This window comes from Onychostruthus taczanowskii, unplaced genomic scaffold (assembly GCF_017590055.1).
Source record: "Onychostruthus taczanowskii isolate IOZ18803 unplaced genomic scaffold, ASM1759005v1 scaffold2, whole genome shotgun sequence".
NCBI classification, from domain to species: domain Eukaryota; kingdom Metazoa; phylum Chordata; class Aves; order Passeriformes; family Passeridae; genus Onychostruthus; species Onychostruthus taczanowskii.
In genome coordinates, this window is record NW_024499239.1 from 28,510,922 (window position 1) to 28,535,498 (window position 24,577).

Consider the following 24,577-nt stretch of genomic DNA (forward strand, 5'->3'; position numbering starts at 1 on the left):
TGGGTGGGGGGTGGGCGCGGGGAGGGGTCCCTGGGTGCTTGTGTGGCTGCGAGAGCCCCCGGCTCATCTCTGTGCCTTGGACGGGGGGGATCATTGTCCCTGTCCCGGGGCCGTGGCATTGTCGCTGTCCCCGGGATGTGTCCCCACCCCGGAGTGAGGGGGGGGAGCACCGTCCCCGCCCCCGGGCTGAACTGCACAACCGTTTTTACACTTTTTTACCCCAGGAGCACAGCGGCCCCACCCGGCCTCGGAGCCCCACCCGGCCCGGAGCGGGGCCCCCCCACCTCAGCAGCGGCTGTTTTAACCTTTAATAAAGCTTTTTGTAATGGAGCCGGACTCTGCTGGGCCCCCCAACCCTGCTGGGCCCCCCAACATGCCAGCCCTCCCCCCAGGAAGGAGTGACACGGGGGGGCTTCACTGGGGTGTATTTATTGGGGGGGTTCAGAGCACGTGGGGGTGGGGAGCACAACTGGGGGACCTGACCCACACACTGGGGGGGACACCAGTGGGACATACGGGGTGGGGGGGTCATTTATGGGTGGGGGGATACCCGGAGGGGTGGTGGGGGGGTGGTTTCTAGGGCCTGTCCCAGGTGAGCCCCCCCCAGCTCCAGGGCTGGGCCCCCCATTCCCCCCTGCCGGCCTCGCAGGGCCCTGGGAGCACAGCCTGGGGTCACCTCAGCTCCCAAGGGGGGGTCAGGGACGGTCAGGGCGGCTGGAGGGGACCTGGGGACGTCCCTGGGGTCCCGCTGCAGCTGCTGCTGCTGTTTCCAGCCCCGGAGCACAGCTGGGGCCTCAAACATCTGGCCAGTGGCCATGGGACTGCAGCATCCCGTGGGGATTTGGGATGCTGGGGGGGTTGGGATGCAGGATCCCCCAGGTCCCCCTGGCCTCCCTCCCCCCCTTTTTTCCCCTCCCCAGCAGCCGTGGCTGGCAATGCTGCACGCTGGGGCGCTGGGCTGGGCTCTCCGGGCCGGAGCAGCAGGTAGCACAGGTTTCCCGGGATCCTCCCGTCTGAGCCGGCTCTGTTCCCAGCCACGCCACCCTCCGGGAAGGGCGGGAAGCCACGGGAGGATCCCGGAGCCGGTGGGAGCCACGGGAGGATCCCCTCGGCGGTGCTGCAGCCGGAGCAGCTCCCAGCCCTCGGGAGGGCTTCGGGCAGGGGGGGATCCCGGAGCTGCGGGGGGGGGTCTGTGCTCGCCCCTTCCCCCGGCCGCGCTGCCGGGGCGTGCCGGCATTCCCGTTATCCCGGCATTCCCGGCTCAGGCGGCGCCGTAGCAGAGGATCTCGCTCAGGTCGTAGCCGGTGACAGCGAAGGTGTCCCCGGCGGGGTCGCAGAAGCGGGCGCCGCACACCTGAGTGTCCGTCACACGCTCGGCGTGGCAGTGCTGCACCTGCGGGGCGAGCGCATCCACACGGAATTCCAGGAATTCACAGCTCCAAGCGCCACATCCCTGTCCCCCGTCCACGTCCCAAGCCCGGACTGACCTCGATGTCATCGGTGTCCGGGTCCCTGCTGAGCTTCCAGACGTGGACAAAGGAATCCTCTGCACCCGAGAGCAGCTGCCAGGGGAGCACGGCACCGTGGGGACACCACGGAGGTGGCAGTGCCACCGGCAGGGTGGGACACCGGGGCGGGATGCCAGGGTGGAATGCCAAGTGGGATGCCAGGTTGGGATTTCAGGTTGGAAGGCCAGGTTGGGATTTCAGGATGGAATTCAAGGTGGGATGCCAGCCTGGGATTTCAGGTTGGGATTTCTTGATGGAATGCCGGGGTTGGGATTTCAGGTTGGAATGCCAGGTGGGATGCCAGGTTGGGGATTTAAGGATGGAATGCCAGGTTGGAATGCCAGGCTGGGATGTCAGGGTGTGATGCCAGGCTGGGATGTCAGGTTGGGATTTCTGGATGGAGGGCCAGGTTGGGATATCAGGTTGGAAAGCCTGGTTGGAATTCCAGGCTGGGATGTCAGGTTGGAATGCCAGGCTGGGATTTCAGGTTGAAATGCCAGGTTGGGATTTCTGGATGGAAGGCCAGGTGGGATTTCAGGTAGGGATATCAGATTGGAAGGCCAGGTTGGAATGTCAGGCTGGGATGTCAGGTTGGAATGCCAGGCTGGGACTTCTGGATGGAATGCCAGGCTGGGATGTCAGGCTGGAATGCCAGGTGGATGTCGGGGTGGGATGCAGGTTGGGATATTGGTCAGGATGCCAGCGTGGGACGCCAGGCGTGACTCCAGGTGTGACTCCAGGTGTGACTCCAGGTGTCACCCCGTCCCCCCCGTACCTTGCCGCTGAGCGGTGCCAGGTCGAGCGCGTAGATCCAGCGGGCGTGGGCGCTGACCTGGGCGCGGATCCGCCCCGACGCCGCCTCCCACAGCCGGATCTGCCCGTTCCCATAGCCCGCGGCCACGATCCCGTTCCACAGCGCCACCGAGGAGCAGCTGCAGCTGGACACGGGGCCACGTGTCACCACCTCGGGGCTGTCCCTTCCCCGTGCCCAACAGCCTGCGGGATCCCCGGGGCTCACCCAGATCCCGGGATCTTCCCCAGCAGGGTGAACTCCTCCCCGCTGCTCCAGAGGCAGAGCGTCCCGGAGTCATCGGCTGTCACCAGGTCCCCAGCCCCGTCCTGTGGGGAGAGATGGCTCAGGGACAGCGGGCAGCGTCCCCAGCTCTGGGATGGCACCGGGACAAGCTGGAACAGCTCCTCAAAGGCTGACAGGTCCCGGCCGGAGCGGGGCCGGCAGCGCCCGGGGGCGGCTCCGTTGGAACTCGTCCGTCCCTGCCCACGCTGCCACGCCAGGGTGGATTTCGAGGAAGAATCAGGGCACCCCTCCCTCCCTCCGAGAGGATTCCCGGCTCCTCCCGGCCCTGGGAATGCCCCAGTGCAGCCCTGGGAACCCTCGGAGCAAAGCCCAGGGGGCTGTGAGGGGACTGACACAAGAGCTCCGTGTCCCCGCGGTGACACGGCAGCTCGGGAATGGCATCTGGGGGATGAATTCCTTGGGGAACCCAGAGCAAGGAAAGTTCAGTGACTCATCAGGGAAAGTGCTGAGTGGGAGGAAACTGGCTGCTGAGTCTGCAGGGACCTGCCCTGTGAGCTTCCAGTGCCTAAGGAGGTTCCAGGAGAGATGGGAGGAATGTGGGACAAAGGATGGCGTGACAGGACACGGGGAATGGCTTCCCACTGGAGAAGGGGAGATTTGGGTGGGATTTTGGGAAGAAATCCTTCCCTGTCAGGGTGGGGAGGCCTGGATCCCTGGAAGGCCAGGCTGGAGCCACCGGGGACAGTGGAAGGTGTCCCTGCCACGGCAGGGGGTGGCACTGATGACATTTGGGGTCTCCCTCTCCCCCCGTACCGGGGCCTGGCCCTGCTCGGCCGCGATGTCGGTGACGGGATCCCGGTGCTGCTCCAGGACCTCGCTCAGCGTCACGTTGGTCCCTTTTGGGGGGATGTCAAACACCAGCACGGCCCCAAAGGACGTCCCTGTGGGGCCAGGGGGGTCAGCAGGGCCGGGCCAGCCCAGGGCCACCCCCCTGCCCACGCCCCGGGCTCACCCACGCAGACGAAGCGGCCGCCGGCAGCGGCGATGCCTCGGGCAAACACGGAATGTGCTGGAAGGGAACAGGTTTGTGTCACCCTGGGACAGGAACTGGGACAGGGAACAGGTTTGTGTCACCCTGGGACAGGAATTGGGGAACAGGTTTGTGTCACCCTGGGACAGGAGTTGGGGAAGGGAACAGGTTTGTGTCACCCTGGGACAGGAATTAGGGAAGGGAACAGGTTTGTGTCACCCTAGGACAGGAACTGGGATAGGGAACAGGTTTGTGTCACCCTGGGACAGGAATTGGGAGAGGGAACAGGTTTGTGTCACCCTGGGACAGGAATTGGGACAGGGAACAGGTTTGTGTCACCCTGGGACAGGAATTGGGGTCACACCCCAGGCCTGGCACAGGTTTGGGCCTGCCACAAGCAGATATTGAGGTGCTGGTGTGCAGGAGCTGGGAAGGGTCTGAGCCCCAGGAGCAGCTGAGGGAGCTGGGAAAGGCTCAGCCTGGAGAAAAGGAGATCAGGGGGTGTGGGAAATGGATTTATAGAAAAGTTTTGAAGTTTGACAGTAGGGTTGGACAAATGGGGACTTTGTGGCTCTGCACAACTCCCTGACAGGAGGGGACAGCCAGGGAACAGGGACAGGATGACAGGAACAGCCCCAAGCTGTGCCAGGAGAGGTTTAGGTTGGATATTGGCAACATTCCTTCCTGGAAAGGGCTGGAATTTCCACCCTGGCAGGGGTGGAGTCCCCGTCCCCGGGGGGATTTAGCAGCCCTTGGGGACGGGCTCAGGGGTGGCTCTGAGGGACTCACCTGCCGGCAGCTCGGGGACATCCAGGGCGTGCCAGAACACCATGGTGGAGCCATCAGCCTCGTACATCTGCCACCCAGGGACAGGCTGGGACACTCTGGGGGGGACAGGGGGACCCCCAGGACCCCCCAGTGCCCCCCAGGCCTCACCTGGACCCCGCGCTGGGACGTGAGCACCAGCAGCACCCGCGCCGGGAGCTGGCACCACGCGGCCTGCGGGGACAGAGAGGGGACACTGAGGGACCCCTCCTGGGGCAGCACCCCCAAATCCTCCCTCCAGCCCCACCTCCTGGGGGTCTTCCCGTGGGGAACCCCCAAAACCCCTCCCGAAGGCTCTCAAACCCTCCTACTGGAGAAGCCCAAACTTCTGCTGGAAGAGGAGCCCCAAATCTCCTCCTGGAGCCCCCCAAATCCTTCTCCTGGATCAGGAGCCCCCAATCTCCTCCTGGAGCCCTCCAAATCCTTCTCCTGGATCAGGAGCCCCCAATCTCCTCCTGGAGCCCCCCAAATCCTTCTCCTGGATCAGGAGCCCCCAATCTCCTCCTGGAGCCCCCCAAATCCTTCTCCTGGATCAGGAGCCCCCAGATTTTCTCCTGGAGTCCCCCAGACCACTCCTGGAGCCCTCCAAACCCCTTCTCCTGGAACAAGAGCCCCCAAATCTCCTCCTGGAACAGAAGCCCACCCAAATCTCCTCCTGGAGCTCCCAAACCTACATCTGGAGTCCCCAGACTCCTACCCCTGGAACAGGAGCCCCCCAAACTCCTCTAGGAGGTCCTCAGTTTCCTCCTGGAGCCCCCAAAACTCCTCCTCCTGGAACACGAGCTCCCTAATTTTCTCCTGGAACAAGAGCTCCCCAGTCTCCTCCTGGAACCCCCCAAACCCCTCCTGGAGCCCCCAGTCCCCCCTCCCAGGGGGCAGTGCCCTCCCCCAGGTGTGTTCGATGTCCCCACAGGTCAGACCCCCCCAGCTTCCCCCAGACCCCTCAGGGGGCTCCTTTCCCCTCCCCACACTCTGGCCCCCGCAGCATCCCGAATCCCCCCGCCCCATTTCAGTGCCAGGGCCGTGTGCCACCCCCTGCCCGCCGCCAGCAGCGCCCAGCCCGGGCTCTGCCCGCCCCTCACCTGGGTCAGCAGGGGCGTGCTGAGGGCAGAGCCCCCTCCCCTGGCCTGCAGCTGCCGGGGGGGCCCCTCGCCGGCCAGCAGGCTGAGGCTGCTGCCGTGCACGGCTCCGAAGGCCGGGGCCCGGGCGGGGCCGCACAGCACGGCCAGGTTGTTGTACAGCGCCGAGCTGCTGCTCCGCAGCGCCAGGCTCCGCTCCCGCCGGTACGGCCTGGGGGGCACAGCCGGGGGGCTGCCGAGGTACCGGGGGGCACAGCCGGGGGGGCTGCCGGGGCACCGGGGGGCACAGCCGGGGGCTGCCGGGGTACCGGGACACAGCCGGGGGGGCTGCCGGGGCACCGTGGGGCACGGCCGGGTGGGGATAGAGAGGGAATGGGGGCGGGTTGAGGAGGGGCTGGTGTGGGTCCGGGGATGGATCCACACGGGGAGGGGAGATCCAGGGAGCCGGGAGCTGCTCCAAGGGGGTCCCGAGAGCTCCAGGGGGCTGGGGGCAGATCCAGGGGGTCCCGAGAGCTCCAGGGGCTGGGGGCAGATCCACCCCTCTCCCCTCCCAGCGCCCCCCACAACCCCCGGCCCAGGCTCCTCTGCCAGGGACCCCACCCCAGCCCCACCTCACGGACCCCCCGCCCTCCCCGAGCCCTTCCCGAGCTCCCCGCCCTGCCCGAGGTCCGTTCCCCCTCAGTGTCCCGGTTCCCCTCAGGGCCCCCCGGTTTCCCCTCCCCGCTCACCCGGTGCTCGCCGCCGCCATGGAGACGCGTCGCGGCGTGATGACGCAAAGGCGGGCGGCGCCGGGTGATTACGTCACGTTGCCGTGGAGGCCGGGACGCCGAAGGGGCGGGATGGCCGAGGTGGGACTGGGAGAACTGGGAGGGACTGGGAGAACTGGGAGGGACTGGGAGGGAATGGGAGGGACCGGGAGGGACTGGGAGGCGGCGAAACGGGGCAGAGCGGGCGGGGTTGGCTGGGAGGAGCTGGGGGATGTGGGGAGTTGGGGTGTGCTGGGATATGCTGGGATGTACTGGGATACACTGGGATGAGCTGGGGATCCATGCTGGGGTGGGCTGGGAGGCACTGGGCTATACTGGGATGCACTGGGCTACACTGGGATATACTGGGATACACTGGGATGAGCTGGGGGGCTGTGCTGGGGTGGGCTGGGACATGCTGGACCATACTGGGATCTACTGGGCTATACTGGGATCTACTGGGCTATACTGGGGGGCCATGCTGGGATGGGCTGGGAGGTGTTGAGCTATACTGGGATGTACTGGGATGAGCTGGGGGTCCATGCTGGAGTGGGCTAGGAGGTACTGGGCTATACTGGGATGAGCTGGGATGCACTGGGCTATACTGGGATGAGTTGGGAGGCCGTGCTGGGCTATACTGGGATGTACTGGGACGAGCTGGGGGGCTGTGCTGGGGTGGGCTGAGTGGTACTGGGCTATACTGGGCTGCACTGGGCTACACTGGGATATACTGGGGTGTACTGGGATGAGCTGGGATGTAGTGAGCTACAGTGAGATGAGCTGGGAAGGCATGCTGAGGTGGGCTGGGATGTACTGGGCTATACTGGGGTGCACTGGGATGAGCTGGGCTATACTGGGAGGCTCTGGGCTATACTGGGATGTACTGGGATGAGCTGGGATGCACTGTGCTATACTGGGATGCACTCGGATGCACTGGGATGAGCTGGGAGGCACTGGGCTATACTGGGATGCACTCGGATGCACTGGGATGAGCTGGGAGGCACTGGGCTATACTGGGATGCACTCGGATGCACTGGGATGAGCTGGGAGGCACTGGGCTATACTGGGATGCACTCGGATGCACTGGGATGAGCTGGGAGGCACTGGGCTATACTGGGATGCACTCGGATGCACTGGGATGAGCTGGGAGGCACTGGGCTATACTGGGATGCACTCGGATGCACTGGGATGAGCTGGGAGGCACTGGGCTATACTGGGATGCACTCGGATGCACTGGGATGAGCTGGGAGGCACTGGGCTATACTGGGATGCACTCGGATGCACTGGGATGCGCTGAGGGGCCACGCTGGGCTGCGGGCCGTGTACTGGTCCGTACTGGGGCGCACTGGGCGGCCCCGCCGGGCAGCGGCAGCCGCGGCTGTGTCTGTCCCGCGCAGAAAGCGAAGCCCAGCGGCTCCGGCAGCAGATCGAAGCAGGACAAGTCCCGAACGCCGGGCCGGGCCGAGCCGCGGCAGTCCAAGAAGGGAGCCTCCCGAGGCTCCGGGCGGACCGAGCCCGCCGTGTCCCCGGACACCGAGCCCCGGGAGCCGCTGGACGTGGGGCCCATCCTGGACGAGCTCCTGGAGCGGGTCCTGACCGAGAGCGCGCAGGCGGCCGTGGCTCGGCAGGTGAGAGACCCCTCGCCGATTTGGGGAGGTTTTGGGGGGTTGCGGGCGGGCTCTCAGCGCTGTGCCCGCAGCGGGTGCCCTTCGCGGTGTCGCGGGCGCGGGATGCCATGCTGTTTGTCGCGGAGTGGCGCTTCCTGGTGAGGGACGACGAGGACCCGGACCTCGAGGGGGACCCGGACCCCGAGCGGGACGGAGTCTGGAAGGAGGACGAGGAGCCCCCAGCCCACCTGTGGGACTCGTGGACACCGGGCGTTGTCCCCGTCGTGGACGTCTCTCTGCCCTCGGAAGAGGTGAGAGGTTCCCCGAGCCCCCGGACACCCCCGAGCCGTGGGACCCGCGGTGCCACCCACAGCGGGTCCCCTCTGTCCCCGGCCAGGACCTGCCCGAGGATCTCTCCGTGGCAGCCGAAATTCCGCCCGTGCGTCCCGGCGAGGTCCCCGGCGCTGCTCCCGCCCGGGGTGTCCCTGCGTCCCCCGGGCAGGTCCCGTCCGGAGATGTCCCCGTGGCAGCTCACGCTGAAGGTCCCCTCGGCCAGGACACCGCCCTGGGTGTCCCTGTGCCCCCGGGCCAGGTGAGCCGTGCCCCGATCCCCGAGACCCCTCGGGCTGAGCCCCAGCCCGGTGTCACCCCACGGGGACCCCGACCTCCGCACCGACACCGGGTCCGTTCCGCCCGCCGTGCCAGCCCCGCTCCGCAGCCGCCGCAGCTCCTCCGAGGCCACGACAGCCCCGCCGCAAGCCAACCATGGCTCCCCAGCCCCCCAGGAGGGGCCGCCAACCCTCCCGAGCCCCCGAGAGGAGCCTCCGACCCTCCCGGCCCCCGCCGGCCGCGCCCCGGCCCCCGGCTCCGCCACCGGCCGCGCCCTCGGAGCCCGCGGCACCGGCAGCGCAGGAGCCCCGCGAGGTCACGGCGAAGGTCGGCGACCAAGAGGCACGGCCGCCATCCTCCTCCTCCCTCTCCAGCGTGCCGTCCATCCAGCCGCGCAGAGCCTCCCGCAGCCCCGGCGTGCCCAGGCTCGGTGCCCGGCGCGGTGCCACCCGCTGGGTGCTGCCCGAGGTCAAGGTGGTGGACGCGAGCGGCGAGCCCGAGCGGGGCCGGGCGGGAGCCTCGCGGAGCTGGTTACTCCTGCCGGGATCCGTGCAGGTGCTCCCGGGAGCCGGGCGGGTCCCCAGGGCCGAGCCGCAGCTCTGTGACCCCTGGCTGGCCTCGGTCCGCCTGGCACCCGGTGTCACCGTGCGCTGGGGCGGCAGCGAGCGCCGCGGGCCGGCCCTGGCGGGGCACGGCGACGACGAGCAGGGGGACGAGGCCTTGAGGAAGGCGGAGGACGACCTGAAGCCCATCCTGCCCTACCCGGAGTGCCGGCTCTCGGAGTACAAAGAGTCAGAGGAGGAGCCGGAAAACGCGCTGGGAGCGCGGCAGCTCCCGGGGGCTGTCCCGGCTCCGGAGGGATCCTCGTCGCCCCGGGTCTCGCCGGTCCCGGGGCTGGCACCGGGCGTGGCACCGTGGGACGCTCCCGGAGCTCGGGGCTCTACGCTAGCGCTCCCGAAAAGAACAGAAGTAAATAAAAAGATTTAAAATGAGTTTTGCGGAGCCGGCCGGGGAGCACCGGGCGCTGCGCCCGCGGTGCCACCAGCGCCCGGACCCGCACGCGGCTGGTCCCCGCAGCCCCTTTGTCCCCAAAAGAGGAATAAGGGCGATGTGACACGCGTGGCTTCGCCCCGGGAGATGCCGTCCTGGGGAACGGAGCCGGCCCGGAGCCTCCTCTGCCTTCCCGGGCGCAGTTCGGTGTCCCTCGCTGGGACTGTCCCCGCCCGCTGGGCCATCCCACGGGGACGTGCTCCGGCCCTGCAGTGTCCCCGCACTGCCCGAAGGGGACTTTGGTGGGCATCGCCCCTCCTGCAGCCGCCCCGGCGCTGCAGGGAGTCCGAAGTGGCGCGGGCGAGCAGCCCTGGGGTGGCACCGGCGACACCGAGGCGACACCAAGGACAGCGGCGTGACACAGGGAGCTTTACCTGTCCCCCGAGCTGCATTTATAGAGACACTCATTAGCATTGATGAGTGGGCGTGGTTTCATTCATTAGCATGAGATGACGTGTTTTTCGGATAGTTTCGGCGCCAGGTGAAGCCTCGGGGGATTTCGGTCCCTCATTAGCAGAGGATGAGAGAGTGGGCGTGGCTTTCATTCCTAATTAGCGTGAGGCTGGTTTCACCGCTCGGGTCTTAATTCAGCGCTCATCGAGGGTCCGCTCTGGCGGCCCTACAGAACAGGAAACCCCAAAATCAGGCCCGCCCTGGATGTCCCTCTGCCCCCGGAGCAGGTGAGACGCGCCCCGATCACCCCATTTGTGACCCCATTTTTTTTTTTTTTTTTTGCGTGGGTGCAATTCCTGCCGCGTTACTCAACACCACAGAGGAACATTGGGGTGCAAAACATCGTTTGGGGTCCAGCCTGGGCGGACCGGCAGAAATCGTTGGTGGAGAAAATAAAAAAAAGCCCGTGTGGTTTTACAGCACCCACAGCTTACTAAGAGCAGTAAACGAGCTGTCATTTCCTGACAGGGTGGCACTGGGGACAGTGTGGTGGCACAGGGGACACGTGGCTCACCCTCCTGCCCGCTCCAGCCACTCTGCTGTCCCTGCTCGGCTGCCAGCGGCTCACGGAGCAGAGGGATCGTGCCGTGCCGTGCCGTGCCGTGCCACCGGCCGGGCAAAGGTCCTGCTGTGACCTCTGTCCCCAGCCCCACCCCGCGGCCGGCCATGGAGCTGCTGGGGGCTCTGAGCCCCCCGGGGTGGCTCCTGCTGGCCCTGCTGCTGGCCCTGCTGCTCTGCGCCACGAGAAGAAGCCCCTGGGATCCCCGCAAGTGTCCCACCGACCTGACGGGCAAGACGGTGATTGTCACCGGAGCCAACAGCGGTGAGCGGGGGCGGGGACACGGGGTGACCTGCAGGGGACACGGGTGTCGCTGTGCCAGGGCGCCAGTCCCTGCTTTGGGAGTGCAAACGGCTGCAGAAGAAGCTGGTGGCCATCCCTGGGCACTCACAGTGTGCTCCCGGTGGCCCCTGCCCACCTCCCGAGGCTGGACTCGGGACTGTTAGTGACTGACGGACAAGGCCACCACGGCCACCATGTCACACCAGGGATGGGGTCACTTCTCCCACCCGTGTTCCACTGCCATGGGCTCGGGCTGGCTCTGCTGGAGACCCCCAGGCTGGGGTTGGGATATCCACACGTGCCCAGGGACATAGCGACCCCGCACGTGTGGGCTCCATCCCCTCCCCGGTGCCCATCATTTCCTGCTGGGTGGCTTTAAATTTTTAATTTAATTTTAAAATTTTTAATTAGAAAACTCAACATTTCATAGATATCTGGAATATTACTTTACCACTTTTCTATACTGTTAGGAGTTAAATTTGATTCTGAGAAAAACAACATCCATACACCTTGCTTAAACCACTATTTAGGAGTATCTTATGACCAAATCTCTCTTAATATTCAATGACTATGAGTGCAGGAATGCAAGACAATGCTCAGCTGTTAATGAGTCCTTACTCTTACATTTAAAGACTAAAAAAGCTCCCATCAGATACCCAGAGAAGACAATGCTATCACTTACTAAAGCGTAACAACCCCAAAGAAAACACAAAAATGAAAGGTAAAAAGGAGTAGAGGGAAGGAGGAGTGTTACGGAGGACACAACACAGATGTTTTCAAGTCTTCAGCTTTTGGACAGAAGTGTATCTTTGCAATATCAATATTCACATATATTTTGCCAGCACCTAAGCCTGCTATTGCCCAATCAGCTCTGGAACACACAACTCAAAAAAAGCGTATTTCAGGGCAGCGTGTAAACGGACCAGCTTTCACTGCTCCAGTCACAACAAGAGCCCGTGTTTCCCACTGTTGGGCTGCGGCAGGGGCTGCCCAAACCTCGGGGACACAGGGACATGGACTGATCCCAGGGACCCCATGCCAGGGATCATCCCTCTCCGCATCCCGCAGGCATCGGTAAATGCGTGGCCACGGAGCTGGCACGCCGCAACGCCCGCACCATCCTGGCGTGCCGGAGCCGGGAGCGGGGCCAGGCGGCCGTGGAGGAGATCCGGGCGCTCACCGGGAACCCGGCGGTGCTGCTGAGGCTGCTGGACACCGGCTCGCTGGCCTCGGTGCGAGCCTTCGCCGGCGCCGTGCTGCGCGAGGAGCCGCGCCTCGACGTGCTGGTCAACAACGCCGGTGTCACCGGTACGAAAGGAAAACCTGCAGCCCCAAAGGGGTCCAGCGGCCCGTCCCCATGGAGTGCCCACCTCTGGGGGTTCTGTCTGGGTTTGTTTTGTCTGGGTTGGGATTGAAGGCGCTCGAGACAGTAATTTTGTTTGGATTTGGGTGTTTGTTATTTCTCATCAGTCTCACTGCTGTGAGCTCGGCAGCTCGTCGTTAGAAGGCACAGAATGGCCAACAATCTCTTGTTACAAGGTCTTTGAGGACTAAACCATCCAATTAAGAACTGACTCCTAGATTGTTTCCCCTTTTCACCCAATAACTGATACCAAAGAGCCCCCAATGCGGATTTTTCTGCTCAATTACAAAATGCCACCCAAACCCATGAAGAAGAAGCCCAGGACAACACCCTGTGCCCTCCATCTTGCTCCCATCCACAACATGCTAAAAATCCCAAAACCTAAATTTCCCACCTAAGTGACACACCTACACTGTTCTCTATAATCTATTTCACGCTGTAGTAGATTCTGGTCTACCTTGAAGACTGGGAATCTTTCTCCATGGATGAGAGTCAAAGTCAGGGCACCCCAGAGCAGACAGAGAAATATTCCCAGTGCCCTGGGTTTCCACACCCACCCTCCTTTCAGGTTTGCCCTTCGCCATCACGTCGGAGGGGTTGGAGCAAACCTTCGTCACCAACTACCTGGGCCCGTTCCTGCTCACCAACCTGCTCCTGGGTGAGTGCAGGGGCTGGGGGACTCGGGGGGTCTCTGGGGACTCCTCCTCGCTCACCCCCTGCTTGGCACAGACCTCCTGAAGGCCTCGGCGCCCGCCAGAGTGGTCAACGTGTCGTCGTTCCGGCACAGCGTGGGCACGGCCGACAGCGGGTACCTGACGGGGCAGCGGCGCCCGGGCGGGCACGACGCCGCCTACAGCAGCACCAAGCTGATGAACGTGCTCTTCACCGCCGAGCTGGCACGGCGCCTGCAGGGCACAGGTGGGTGCTGGGCCGTGCCGGGCTCAGCCGTGCCACGTGGCACCCTGGGGACACTCCCTGTCCCAACTCGCTGTGCTCCCGTGGCAGATCCCGGGGGCTGCCGGCAGAGCTGGGGGGTCCGACACGGGTTAGAGACTCGCTCTGGTGGCAGAGCCCGGGCTGAGGTCAGGCTGGGGGCTGCTCCTGCTGCTCTCCCCGAGGGATTTGGGGACCCTGCTGACGGTGTGGCCTGGCAGGGGTGACGGCCAACGCGCTGAGCCCCGGCGTGGTGAGCACCAGCATCATGCGCCACTTCAGCTGGGCCGTGCGGGCGCTCTTCGTCCTCCTCCGCCCCTTCATGAAGGTGAGCGGGGCCGGGTCCTGCCCGTGCCGGGGGCAGCGGGGTGGGTGGGCGGGAGGTGCCAGACCCCTCCTCACCCCCGTTCCCCCGCAGTCGGCCGAGCAGGGCGCTGCCAGCACCATCTTCTGCGCGGTCTCGGAGGAAGCCGAGGGCATCAGCGGGAAATACTTCGACAGCAGCTGCCGGCTGGCGCTGCCCTCGGAGGCCGCCCGCGACCCCGCGCTGGCACGGAAGCTCTGGGAGGCATCGGAGCGGCTCACGGGGCTCACGGAGCAGGACTGAGCCACCGGGATGTCACCCCTCAGCGCGGCAAGGGGGACACGGAAGCCGCTCTGCTCCCCCTGTGCTGCCCAGGGGACATCACGGCGCCGGCCAGCTGCGACTGTGACGCTTTTATTAAAAACCCCGGCGCTATTCCCAGGTGATGTCCAGGTCCAGCCGCTGCTTCCTCACGGCCTGCAGGAAGCTGTCGTAGTCGCGCCGGTGGATGTCGGGGCAGCGGGACAGCTCCAGGCGCCGCAGGGGCCCCTCGGAGCCCAGCAGCTGCCACACGGTGCCGGGGGACACGCGGCTCTCGGCCAGCGACAGCTCCCGCAGCTCCCGCAGCGCCGGCCCCGCCAGCGCCGGCTCCAGCACCGAGTCCAGCGGGAAGGGCACGGCCAGCAGGCGCAGCGTCTGCAGCCGCGGGGCCGCGCACAGCAGCGAGGCCAGCGTGGAGCTCAGCACAGGCCCGTGCGCCGCCGGCACCGGCCCGGCCAGGCTCAGCGAGAAGCTCTGGAGCCGGGGCAGCCCCCGGGGTAGGAGGTCGGTGGCCCAGCGTGGTGGCGGGGCGGGGGGCTCCTCCTCGGGGGGCTCGCGGTAGGCGTGGGGGTCTGGCGGCACTTCCAGCTCGGCGCCGAAGCTCTGCAGGCCGGGGCAGCTGGCGAGGAGGGTGGGCAGCGAGAGAGGGTCCCGGCAGCTGAAGCCGTGCAGGGTCAGGGCGCGCAGGCGGGCGCCCAGGCCCCGTGCCAGGGGCAGCACCTCTGCCAGCGCCCGGCCGTGCCGCCCGGAGCAGCCCAGCGTCACCCGGGACAGGCACTTCCAGCCCGGCAGCTCCCGCAGCCCTGAGGGGCCGGGACTGTCCCCCAGCCACGCGCTGACCTCCTCGGCTTGGGGACACACGGCGCGGACGGCGCCCAGCGCGTCCTCCGCCACCTCCTCCAGCTGCCGCAGGGGCAGCGTGAGCGGGGCTCCCTCCGCTGCGGCCCCCCGGCCCCGCGCCAGCTCCTCCAGCGAGGGGAAACCCTCGGAGTCCTCGGCGCCGTCCAGCCGCCCCGAGTGGAGCAGCCCGAGCGCATCCGGCAGGGCGCCGTGCGCCAGCACCTCCAGGCACGGCAGGGCCAGCAGCAGGAAGGCCACGGCAGCCACCGCGTCCCCGTCCCCGGCGTGCTGCAGGTCGCGGGCCAGCAGGACGCGGAGCGCGGGGCAGCCGGGGCTGCGCTCCACCGGGTCGTAGCCCAGGTGGCGCAGGGCGCGCGGCGTCACCTTCTTGCAGCCGGACACGTCGAGCTCCCGCAGGTGGTGGCAGCAGGAGCCCACGGCCGAGAGCACCTGGATGTTGGCCTGGGTGTGGGCCAGCCCCAGGCGGCTCAGGCGGGGCAGCCCCTCGGCCAGGTCCACCAGCACGGAGGGCGAGAGCCGCCCGCAGCCGCCCAGGTCCAGCACGCTCAGGCCCTGCACACACACGGGGAGAGCCTCAGTGGGGCGGGCAGGGGGGCACGGGTGCCACTCTCGGCCCCTGCAACTCAAGACTCTGAGAGGGTGGGCAGGCCCTGTGTGCTCCCCCTGTCCCAACCCCTTGGCACATGGATGATGGCACCCCCAGCCCCACTGATGGTGGGCATCCCCAGCCCCACGGATGGCGAGCACCCACCCCAAGCTCTATCCCCCCTTGCCCCATGGAAGGTGGGCACCCCAAACCCCACAAAGGATGGGCACCTCTGTCTCACTCTCCCATCCCCTAGAGGGGGTCACACCCAACCTTACTCCCCCTGCCCCATAGACCACGGCGCTCCCAGCCCTGCTCCCCCAAAGGGTTGTCACCCCCTGCCCCACGGATGGCGAGCACCCACCCCAAGCTCTATCCCCCTTACCCCATGGAAGGTGGGCACCCCAAACCCCACAAAGGATGGGCACCTCTGTCTCACTCTCCCATCCCCTAGAGGGGGTCACACCCAACCTTACTCCCCCTGCCCCATAGACCACGGCACTCCCAGCCCTGCTCCCCCAAAGTGTTGTCACCCCCTGCCCCACGGATGGCGAGCACCCACCCCAAGCTCTATCCCCCTTACCCCATGGAAGGTGGGCACCCCAAACCCCACAATGGATGAGCACCCCTGTCTCACTCTCCCATCCCCTTAGAGAGGGTCACACCCAGTCTAACTCCCCCTGCCCCACAGCCGTGCTCCCCTGGTGGGCATCCCCAGCCCCACGGATGGCGAGCACCCACCCCAAGCTCTATCCCCCTTACCCCATGGAAGGTGGGCACCCCAAACCCCACAATGGATGAGCACCCCTGTCTCACTCTCCCATCCCCTTAGAGAGGGTCACACCCAGTCTAACTCCCCCTGCCCCACAGCCGTGCTCCCCCAGTTGTCACACCCAGCCCCACGGATGGCGAGCACCCACCCCAAGCTCTATCCCCCTTACCCCATGGAAGGTGGGCACCCCAAACCCCACAAAGGATGGCCACCCCTGTCTCACTCTCCCATCCCCTCAGAGGGTGGTCACTCCCCCTGCCCCACACACCGTGGCACTCCCAGAGCGCTGTCACCCCATGGAGGGTGGGCACTCCCAACCCCACAGACGTCACCCCTGTCCCAGCCCATGCCCTCTGCCCACCTGGCAGCGCAGCACGATGAGGTGCCCCAGGGCGTTGTTGGCCAGGGCGGGGCAGGCCCGCAGGCTGAGCTGCCGCAGGTGTGGCAGCAGCAGCAGATGCAGCGCCGCCCGCGACAGCCGCCGGCTCGTCCCCAGCAGCTGCAGCAGCTCCTGCACCAGCCCGCAGGCTGGGGGGGAACAGGGGGGTCAGCGAGGCCCGGGACCCCCCCTGCCCCTCACAAGGGGGTCCCGGTGGCCTGAGGCATCCCCCGAGCTCACCCAGGTCGTTGAAGGGCCCCACGAGGAAGCGGAACTCGTACTCGTCCAGGTAGTTGTCGCTGTAGTCCTTGGCCCAGAGGCTCTGCATGTGCTGGGCCAGGCTCTGCAGGCACAGCGCGGTCAGCGCAGGCACCGCCCGCCGCCGGGGCATCCCTGTGAGGGGACAGGGACAGTCAGGGACAGCACTGCCTGCTGCCAGGGCATCCCTGTGAGGGGACAGGGACAGTCAGGGACAGCACTGCCTGCTGCCAGGGCATCCCTGCGTGGGGACAGGGACAGGGACGGTCGGGGACACCACTGCCGGCGCCCAGGGCTTCCCGGTGTGGGACAGGGACAGTCAGGGACAGCACTGCCTGCTGCCAGGGCATCCCTGTGAGGGGACAGGGACAGGGACAGTCAGGCACAGCCAACATGGGCACTGCATGCTGCCAGGGCATCCCTGTGAGGGGACGGGGACAGTCAGGGACAGCACTGCCTGCTGCCAGGGCATCCCTGCACAGGGACAGGGACAGTCAGGGACAGCACTGCCTGCTGCCAGGGCATCCCTGTGAGGGGACAGGGGCAGGGACAGTCAGGGACAGCCACTGCCAGGGCATCCCTGCACAGGGACAGGGACAGTCAGGGACAGCACTGCCTGCTGCCAGGGCATTGCTGCACAGGGACAGGGACAGGGACAGTCAGGGACAGCCAGCATGGGAACTGCCCACTGCCAGGACATCCCAGGGACAGGGACAGTCAGGGACAGCCAGCAGGGCACCACTGGGGGGATGGGACACTCAGGGACAGGATGGACACCGCCACCCCTCACAGCCCGACCTCATTTTGGGGTCACTTGCCCCAAACTGCCTTGGAAACCGCGCGGTGCCGGTGCCGGTTTCCCTCCGTTCCCGGCGGGAATAAACCCGGGAATGAACCGGCACCGGGTACCGCGGCTCCCGGCAGGCACCGGGACACGGCGACGGGATCCCTCGGCTCCGGGAGTTATCCCGGGCTTAACCGGGACAGGGGACGCCCGGGCGGTGGCGCTGGCTCCGGTGCGCCTGGAATTCGGCAAGGAACCGATCCCGATGGGATCGTGAGAGCCCCAGCCCGACAGCAAATCCCGGTCTGGATTCCTCAGGAAACATCCCAGTGCAACCAGTGGGGTGGGGAAGGGTGACTGGGATGGGGAGAGGGGCTGGAAGCTGGAGAGAGGGAGGTGGGAGCATGGGGAGAGGGAAAAAAATCTTTAAGGACCGGGGAAAGGTTCTTGGAGATGGGAAAAGTGATGCAGGGATTGGGAAAAAGTGGAAAAATGGAGGAGACCCCCGTGAAATGGGGAGAGAGCCCTGGGGAATGGGGGAAAAAACACAGGAAATGGGGAAAAAACACGGGAAATGGGGAAAAAACACGGGAAATGGGGAAAAAACACGGGAAATGGGGAAAAACCACGGGAAATGGGAGAAAAAAAACCCCTGGGAAATGGGGAAAAAACATAGGAAATGGGGAGAAAATCTGGGAAATGGGAAAGAGCCCTGGGGAATGGGGGAAAAACATGGGAAATGGGGGAAAACTCCAGGAAATGTGGAAAAGATGCTGGGAAATGGGGAAAGAGCCCTGGGAAATGGGGAAAAATCCCCTGGAAATGGGGAAAGTATCCCAAGAAATGGGAAAAGGACCTGGGAAATGGGAGGAAAAAAACCCTGAGAAATAGGGAAAGAACCTTGGGAAAAGGGGAAAAACTCCAGAAAATGGGAAAAAAAACCTGGGGAAGTGGGGAAGAAACTTGGGAAGTGCAGAGAGAGCCCTGAGAAATGGGAAAGGAGCCTGGGAAATGGGGAAAACACCTCAGGTACTGGAAAAAGCCTCTCTGGGAAAGGAGGAAATCCCCCTGGACTGGGAAAAGAACTCAAAAATGGGGGGAAAACCCCGGGAAATGGGGAAAAGCCCTCAGGTTCTGGAAAAAGCCTCTCTGGGAAAGGAGGAAATCCCCCTGGACTGGGAAAAGAACTCAAAAATGGGGGGAAAACCCCGGGAAATGGGGAAAAGCCCTCAGGTTCTGGAGCAGGACCCTCTGGGACAGGAAGGGACACCGGGAATGGGGACAGTCCCTCCGGGAAGGAGCTGAGGCACAGGGAGGGAGCTCTGGAGCACGGTGAGTAATCAGGGCAGGGCCGTGTGACACTGCCACTGTCACTGTCACTGTCACCAGGGCACGCCCGCCGGGACTGCCACGGACAGCAGCGGGACATCGGAGAGGGGACACCGGGAATGGGACACTGGGAATGGGACATTAGCATGGGACACCGGGAGGGGACATTGGGATGGGACACTGGGAGGGGACACTGGGGATGGGGGACACTGGTGGGACACTGGGGATGGGACACCGGGAATGGGACACCGGGAATGGGACATTGGGGATGGGACACTGGGGAGGGGACACTGGGAGGGGACACCGGGGATGGGACACCGGGGATGGGACACTGGGGATGGGACATTGGGGATGGGACACTGGGGAGGGGACACTGGGAGGGGACACCGGGAATGGGACACCGGGAGGGGACACCAAGGATTGGACACCGGGATGGGACACTGGGGAGGGGACATTGGAACAGGACATGGGAAATGAGACATTAGCACGGGACACCGGGATGGGACACCGGAGAGGGGACACAGGGGATGGGACACCGGGAATGGGACATTACAATGGGACACCGGAGAGGGGACACAGGGGATGGGACACCGGGAATGGGACACCGGGAATGGGACATTACAATGGGACACCGGGATGGGACACCGGGATGGGACACCGGGATGGGAGCGGATCACGGGGCCGGGCCCAAACCCTTCCCGGCGGCACCGGAGCGGGTCCAGCGGGGAAATCCCAAGGGAGGAAATTCCCTCCCCTTCCCTCGGCGGATTTGGGGACCCCTCCTCGAGCCTGTCCTTGTGGATCCTCAGGAACCTCGATCCCTTTGCGGATCGCCTCTTCCCGATCCCTTCGCTGCCCAAACCCCGAGCAGGCCCCACCCCCATCCAAACCACCCCGTTTCCATGGCAACACCCCCTGCGACCACCCCCTTTGCTGCGGGCCAGCTCAGGAGCACTTACCGAGGGCTTCCTCCTCCCGACTGATCCCGTCCCGCCGCGTTGCTTCCTCCTCCTTCTCCTTTTCCTCCTCATCCTCCTCCCCGGGCCTGGCCCCGCCATAACTCGCCCCTCCCTCTCGCTGGCTTCACTTTGCACACTGCGCATGCGCAACGAGTGAAGACCCTTCCGCCCTTACTACCCCAGCGGGCTGCCCCGCGCCGTGCCTGACGCCCAGCGCGGCCGTACGGCCGCGCTGGGCGTCAGGCACGGCGCGGGGCAGCCCGCTGGGGTAGTAAGGGCGGAAGGGTCTTCACTCGTTGCGCATGCGCAGTGTGCAAAGTGAAGCCAGCGAGAGGGAGGGGCGAGTTATGGCGGGGCCAGGCCCGGGGAGGAGGATGAGGAGGAAAAGGAGAAGGAGGAGGAAGCAACGCGGCGGGACGGGATCAGTCGGGAGGAGGAAGCCCTCGGTAAGTGCTCCTGAGCTGGCCCGCAGCAAAGGGGGTGGTCGCAGGGGGTGTTGCCATGGAAACGGGGTGGTTTGGATGGGGGTGGGGCCTGCTCGGGGTTTGGGCAGCGAAGGGATCGGGAAGAGGCGATCCGCAAAGGGATCGAGGTTCCTGAGGATCCACAAGGACAGGCTCGAGGAGGGGTCCCCAAATCCGCCGAGGGAAGGGGAGGGAATTTCCTCCCTTGGGATTTCCCCGCTGGAGCGGCTCCGGTCCCGCCGGGAAGGGTTTGGGCCCGGCCCCGTGATCCGCTCCCATCCCGGTGTCCCATCCCGGTGTCCCATCCCGGTGTCCCATCCCGGTGTCCCATCCCGGTGTCCCATCCCGGTGTCCCATCCCGGTGTCCCATCCCGGTGGGGACACCGGGAATGGGACACCGGGAATGGGACATTAGCATGGGACACTGGGGATGGGACACCGGGAATGGCACACCGGGAATGGGACATTAGCATGGGACACCGGAATGGGACACTGGGAATGGGACACTGGGAATGGGACACTGGGAATGGGACACTGGGAATGGGACACTGGGAATGGGACACTGGGAATGGGACACTGGGAATGGGACACTGGGAATGGGACACTGGGAATGGGACACTGGGAATGGGACACTGGGAATGGGACACTGGGAATGGGACACTGGGAATGGGACACTGGGAATGGGACACTGGGAATGGGACACTGGGAGGGGACACTGGGAATGGGACACTGGGAATGGGACACTGGGAGGGGACACCGGGGATGGGACACCGGGGATGGGACACTGGGGAGGGGACACTGGGAGGGGACACCGGGAATGGGACACCGGGAGGGGACACCAAGGATTGGACACCGGGATGGGACACTGGGGAGGGGACATTGGAACAGGACATGGGAAATGAGACATTAGCACGGGACACCGGGATGGGACACCGGAGAGGGGACACAGGGGATGGGACACCGGGAATGGGACATTACAATGGGACACCGGGAGGGGACATTAAGATGGGACACTGGGATAGGACACCGGGAATGGGACACCGGGAGAGGACACCGGAGAGGGGACACCGGGGATGGGACATTGTTATAGGACATGGGAAATGCGACATTAGCATGGGACACCGGGATGGGACACCGGGAGGGGACATTAAGGTGGGACACCGGGATGGGAGCGGATCACGGGGCCGGGCCCAAACCCTTCCCGGCGGCACCGGAGCGGGTCCAGCGGGGAAATCCCAAGGGAGGAAATTCCCTCCCCTTCCCTCGGCGGATTTGGGGACCCCTCCTCGAGCCTGTCCTTGTGGATCCTCAGGAACCTCGATCCCTTTGCGGATCGCCTCTTCCCGATCCCTTCGCTGCCCAAACCCCGAGCAGGCCCCACCCCCATCCAAACCACCCCGTTTCCATGGCAACACCCCCTGCGACCACCCCCTTTGCTGCGGGCCAGCTCAGGAGCACTTACCGAGGGCTTCCTCCTCCCGACTGATCCCGTCCCGCCGCGTTGCTTCCTCCTCCTTCTCCTTTTCCTCCTCATCCTCCTCCCCGGGCCTGGCCCCGCCATAACTCGCCCCTCCCTCTCGCTGGCTTCACTTTGCACACTGCGCATGCGCAACGAGTGAAGACCCTTCCGCCCTTACTACCCCATTTAGGGGTTTTTAGGGGCATTTCAGGGTTGTGGGGGGTCTGCAGGGATATTTAGGCGTGATTGGGGTGGATTTAGGGTGTTTAAGATGGGTTTAGGGGGCATTTAGGGGTGTTTGGAGCAGATTTAGGGGTTTTTAGGGTCATTTTGGGGTTGTAGGGGGTCTGCAAAGATATTTAGGGGTGTTTTGGGGCATTTAGGGGTGTGTGGGGAGGATTTGGGGGTGCATTTAGAAGGGGTTTAGGGGTTTTTAGGGTCATTTTGGGGTTATGGAGTGGTCTGCAGGGATATTTAGGGGTGATTGGGGTGGATTTTGGGGTGTTTAGGGTGGGTTTAGGGGTGTTTAGGGGTGGATTTAGGAGTGTTTGAGGGCATTTAGGGGTGTTTTGGAAGGGATTTAGGGGTTTTTAGGGGCATTTCAGGGTTGTGGGGGGGTCTGAGGGATATTTAGGGGTGTTTCAGGGGCGTTTAGGGGTGTCTGGGGAGGATTTGGGGGTGTTTTGGGGGCGTTTAGGGCTGTTTGTGGTGCCTTTGGGGATGTTTGGGGGGATTTGGGGATGTTTGGGTCCCGTCTGAGGGGTCAGCGATGGGATGTTTGGGATTGGGAAGGTCTGATCCAGAGACAAAGCGGGAACGACTCAGCCCCGGGGGCTAATTAACGCCCGGACTAATTGGGGAGGGGCTCATTAAGAGTGGCAGGGCTGGACATTCCCAGTCCTGCCTCCAGCAAACGTTGGGATTTTCCAGCAGGGAATTCTGTGTGCTGGGAATTCCAGCAGAGCTCGACCCGCCCTCACTAATTATATCAATAATTAATTACCAACCATTAATTAGGCGTGGAATTCAGGCAGAGCCGTTTACCTGTGCAGGGAATTCCAGGATTCCCAAATTCACGCAGCGTTTTCGCCTTTTCCTCTCGGTTTCTCAAAATTCCAGGCCTGCATCAGGAATTGCTGGAATTTTTTCCTTTCTCCCTCCATTCCCAAACCCGGAGCTGCCCGGTGCCTTTGGGAATAAACACAAGGATTTCATTATTTGCTGTATTTCAAGAGGGAAAAATGTGGAATTTTAAAGGATTTCAGGGAGCTTTCCCTGCTGAGCTTCTGCTGATTCTCCAGAGCCTCAAATCCCACCCAGGAGCTGCAGAATTCCAATTTTGGGTGGCTTTGCACACCCATTGCTGAGTTTTCCAGAGGAAAATTCCTAAAGAATGAAAGCAGGGCAGGGATTGGGAACTGCTCTGGCTGGGTTGTCCCCTGGGCCTGGGGCACAGAGCTCTGCTCCGGGGACTGGGGTTAATTATGGGTTTGGGGGTGGTTTTGGGGGGGGATTGGGGTCTTATGGGATTTTGATGAATTGGGGTTTTTTTGGAGGGAATGGGGTTTTTGGAAGGAATTGGGTTTTGAGGGATTGGAGTTTTTTGAGGGAATGGGGTTTGGAGGGATTGGTTTTTTGTTAGGAAATGGGGTTTTGAGGGATTGGGGTTTTTTTTGAGGGAATGAGTTTTTGATGGATTGGGGTTTTTGAGGAAATTGGATTTTTAGGAGAGATTGAGATTTTGATGAATTTTTTTTTTGTTTTTGAGAGATTGGGTTTTGATGAATTAGGTTTTTTTTTGGAGGGAATGGGGTTTTTGGAAGGAATGGGGTTTTGAGGGATTGGGGTTTTTTGAGGGAATGGGGTTTGGAGGGATTGTTTTTTTTTTCAGAAATGGGGTTTTGATGAATTGGGTTTTTTTTTTTAAGAAATGGTGTTTTGAGGGATTGGGGTCTTTTTTTGAGGGAATGAGTTTTTGATGTATTGGGATTTTTGAGGAAATGGGGATTTTAGGAGGGATTGGGGTTTTGATTAATTGGGTTTTTTTGGAGGGAATGGGTTTTTTATGGATTGGGGTTTTTTTTTATAGATTAGGGTTTTTTTATGGATTGGGGTTTTTTTTATGGATTGGGGTTTTTTGCAGAGAATGAGTTTTTTATGGATTGGGGTTTTTGAGGAAATGGGGTTTTTAGGAGGGTTTTGATTAATTGGGTTTTTTTTGATGGAATTTTTTTTATTTAGAGGGGGGATTGGGGTTTTTTTGAAGTAATGGGGTTTTGATGGATTTGGGTTCTTGGAGGGAATGGGGTTTTTTTTATGGATTGGGGTTTTTTATGGATTGGGGTTTTTTTAATGGATTGGGGTTTTTTGGAGAGAATGGGGTTTTGATGGATTGGGGCTCTGCTCCGGGGGCTGGGGTTATTTATGGGTTTGGGGGGTGGTTTTTGGGGGGGGATTGGGGTTTTATGGGATTTTGATGAATTGGGGTTTTTTGGAGGGAATGGGGTTTTGATGGATTGGGGTTTTTGATGAAATGGGGTTTCTAGGAGGGAGTGGGGTTTTGATTAATTGGGGTTTTTGATTGGGGTTTTTTGCAGAGAATGAGTTTTTTATGGATTGGGGTTTTTGAGGAAATGGGGTTTTTAGGAGGGTTTTGATTAATTGGGTTTTTTTTGATGGAATTTTTTTTATTTAGAGGGGGGATTGGGGTTTTTTTGAAGTAATGGGGTTTTGATGGATTTGGGTTCTTGGAGGGAATGGGGTTTTTTTATGGATTGGGGTTTTTTTGAGGGAATGGGGTTTTGATAGATTGGGGTTCTTGGAGGGAATGGGGTTTTTTTTATGGATTGGGGTTTTTTATGGATTGGGGTTTTTTTAATGGATTGGGGTTTTTTGGAGAGAATGGGGTTTTGATGGATATGGGGTTTTGGTGGATTGGGGTTTTTGGAAGGAATGGGGTTTGGAGGGATTGGGGTTTTTTTGAGGGATTGGGGTTTTGATGGATTGGGGGTTTTTTTGAGG

At 62.9% G+C, this 24,577-nt stretch overlaps 4 protein-coding genes across 7 annotated transcripts; 2 read left to right on the forward strand and 2 right to left on the reverse strand.

The window, feature by feature from the left end:
- Positions 1 to 432: 432 nt before the first annotated feature.
- WDR54 (WD repeat domain 54) lies at positions 433 to 6,253 on the reverse strand. Of its 3 annotated transcripts, none has more exons than XM_041402755.1 (10): positions 6,207 to 6,253; positions 5,482 to 5,689; positions 4,511 to 4,573; positions 4,364 to 4,430; positions 3,557 to 3,613; positions 3,358 to 3,485; positions 2,527 to 2,627; positions 2,284 to 2,440; positions 1,488 to 1,562; positions 433 to 1,393 (listed from the first exon to the last, which is right to left on the reverse strand). In XM_041402755.1, the coding sequence occupies exons 1-10, from the start codon at positions 6,224 to 6,226 to the stop codon at positions 1,262 to 1,264; spliced, it is 1,008 nt and encodes a 335-aa protein (XP_041258689.1). In that variant the 5' UTR covers positions 6,227 to 6,253; the 3' UTR covers positions 433 to 1,261. The 3 variants fall into 3 exon arrangements, with proteins under 3 accessions (XP_041258689.1, XP_041258688.1, XP_041258690.1); XM_041402754.1 differs by having other exon boundaries at positions 2,284 to 2,446; XM_041402756.1 differs by lacking the exons at positions 433 to 1,393; positions 1,488 to 1,562 and adding an exon at positions 1,576 to 1,735 and having other exon boundaries at positions 2,284 to 2,446.
- CUNH2orf81 (chromosome unknown C2orf81 homolog) lies at positions 6,246 to 9,641 on the forward strand. The gene is made up of 4 exons (XM_041403133.1): positions 6,246 to 6,270; positions 7,523 to 8,142; positions 8,229 to 8,423; positions 8,537 to 9,641. The coding sequence occupies exons 1-4, from the start codon at positions 6,246 to 6,248 to the stop codon at positions 9,425 to 9,427; spliced, it is 1,731 nt and encodes a 576-aa protein (XP_041259067.1). The 3' UTR covers positions 9,428 to 9,641.
- A 490-nt stretch (positions 9,642 to 10,131) lies between these two features.
- LOC121335150 (retinol dehydrogenase 13-like) lies at positions 10,132 to 13,687 on the forward strand. Of its 2 annotated transcripts, XM_041402991.1 has the most exons (6): positions 10,132 to 10,766; positions 11,853 to 12,092; positions 12,716 to 12,805; positions 12,877 to 13,065; positions 13,302 to 13,408; positions 13,499 to 13,687. In XM_041402991.1, exons 1-6 carry the CDS (start codon positions 10,610 to 10,612, stop codon positions 13,685 to 13,687), a joined length of 972 nt encoding a protein of 323 aa, XP_041258925.1. In that variant the 5' UTR covers positions 10,132 to 10,609. The 2 variants fall into 2 exon arrangements, with proteins under 2 accessions (XP_041258925.1, XP_041258924.1); XM_041402990.1 differs by having other exon boundaries at positions 10,134 to 10,766; positions 13,302 to 13,687.
- Positions 13,688 to 13,785: 98 nt separating this feature from the next.
- LOC121335243 lies at positions 13,786 to 21,703 on the reverse strand. Its single transcript, XM_041403135.1, has 5 exons — positions 21,560 to 21,703; positions 19,634 to 19,751; positions 16,544 to 16,696; positions 16,286 to 16,452; positions 13,786 to 15,118 (listed from the first exon to the last, which is right to left on the reverse strand). The coding sequence occupies exons 1-5, from the start codon at positions 21,701 to 21,703 to the stop codon at positions 13,817 to 13,819; spliced, it is 1,884 nt and encodes a 627-aa protein (XP_041259069.1). The 3' UTR covers positions 13,786 to 13,816.
- Between the last annotated feature and the right edge of the window lie 2,874 nt (positions 21,704 to 24,577).

What these genes read in the sequence shown, in the direction of transcription:
- WDR54 (XM_041402754.1), bottom strand. Translation starts at nt 6,226, where the DNA reads ATGGCGGCGGCGAGCACCGG. An exon ending in ATGGCGGCGGCGAGCACCGG is followed by an intron (nt 5,690 to 6,206) that starts GTGAGCGGGGAG and finishes TGTGCCCCCCAG; the next exon opens with GCCGTACCGGCGGGAGCGGA. An exon ending in TGGCACCGCTCAGCGGCAAG is followed by an intron (nt 1,563 to 2,283) that starts GTACGGGGGGGA and finishes CTCCCCTGGCAG; the next exon opens with CTGCTCTCGGGTGCAGAGGA.
- CUNH2orf81 (XM_041403133.1), top strand. Translation starts at nt 6,246, where the DNA reads ATGACGCAAAGGCGGGCGGCGCCGG. An exon ending in TCTCTCTGCCCTCGGAAGAG is followed by an intron (nt 8,143 to 8,228) that starts GTGAGAGGTTCC and finishes GTCCCCGGCCAG; the next exon opens with GACCTGCCCGAGGATCTCTC. An exon ending in TCCCTGTGCCCCCGGGCCAG is followed by an intron (nt 8,424 to 8,536) that starts GTGAGCCGTGCC and finishes CCGCCGTGCCAG; the next exon opens with CCCCGCTCCGCAGCCGCCGC.
- LOC121335150 (XM_041402990.1), top strand. Translation starts at nt 10,610, where the DNA reads ATGGAGCTGCTGGGGGCTCTGAGCCCCCCGGGGTGGCTCCTGCTGGCC. An exon ending in TGTCACCGGAGCCAACAGCG is followed by an intron (nt 10,767 to 11,852) that starts GTGAGCGGGGGC and finishes CGCATCCCGCAG; the next exon opens with GCATCGGTAAATGCGTGGCC. An exon ending in GCTCACCAACCTGCTCCTGG is followed by an intron (nt 12,806 to 12,876) that starts GTGAGTGCAGGG and finishes TGCTTGGCACAG; the next exon opens with ACCTCCTGAAGGCCTCGGCG.
- LOC121335243 (XM_041403135.1), bottom strand. Translation starts at nt 21,703, where the DNA reads ATGCGCAGTGTGCAAAGTGAAGCCAGCGAGAGGGAGGGGCGAGTTATG. An exon ending in GGGGCCCTTCAACGACCTGG is followed by an intron (nt 16,453 to 16,543) that starts GTGAGCTCGGGG and finishes GTTCCCCCCCAG; the next exon opens with CCTGCGGGCTGGTGCAGGAG. An exon ending in TCATCGTGCTGCGCTGCCAG is followed by an intron (nt 15,119 to 16,285) that starts GTGGGCAGAGGG and finishes GTGTGTGTGCAG; the next exon opens with GGCCTGAGCGTGCTGGACCT.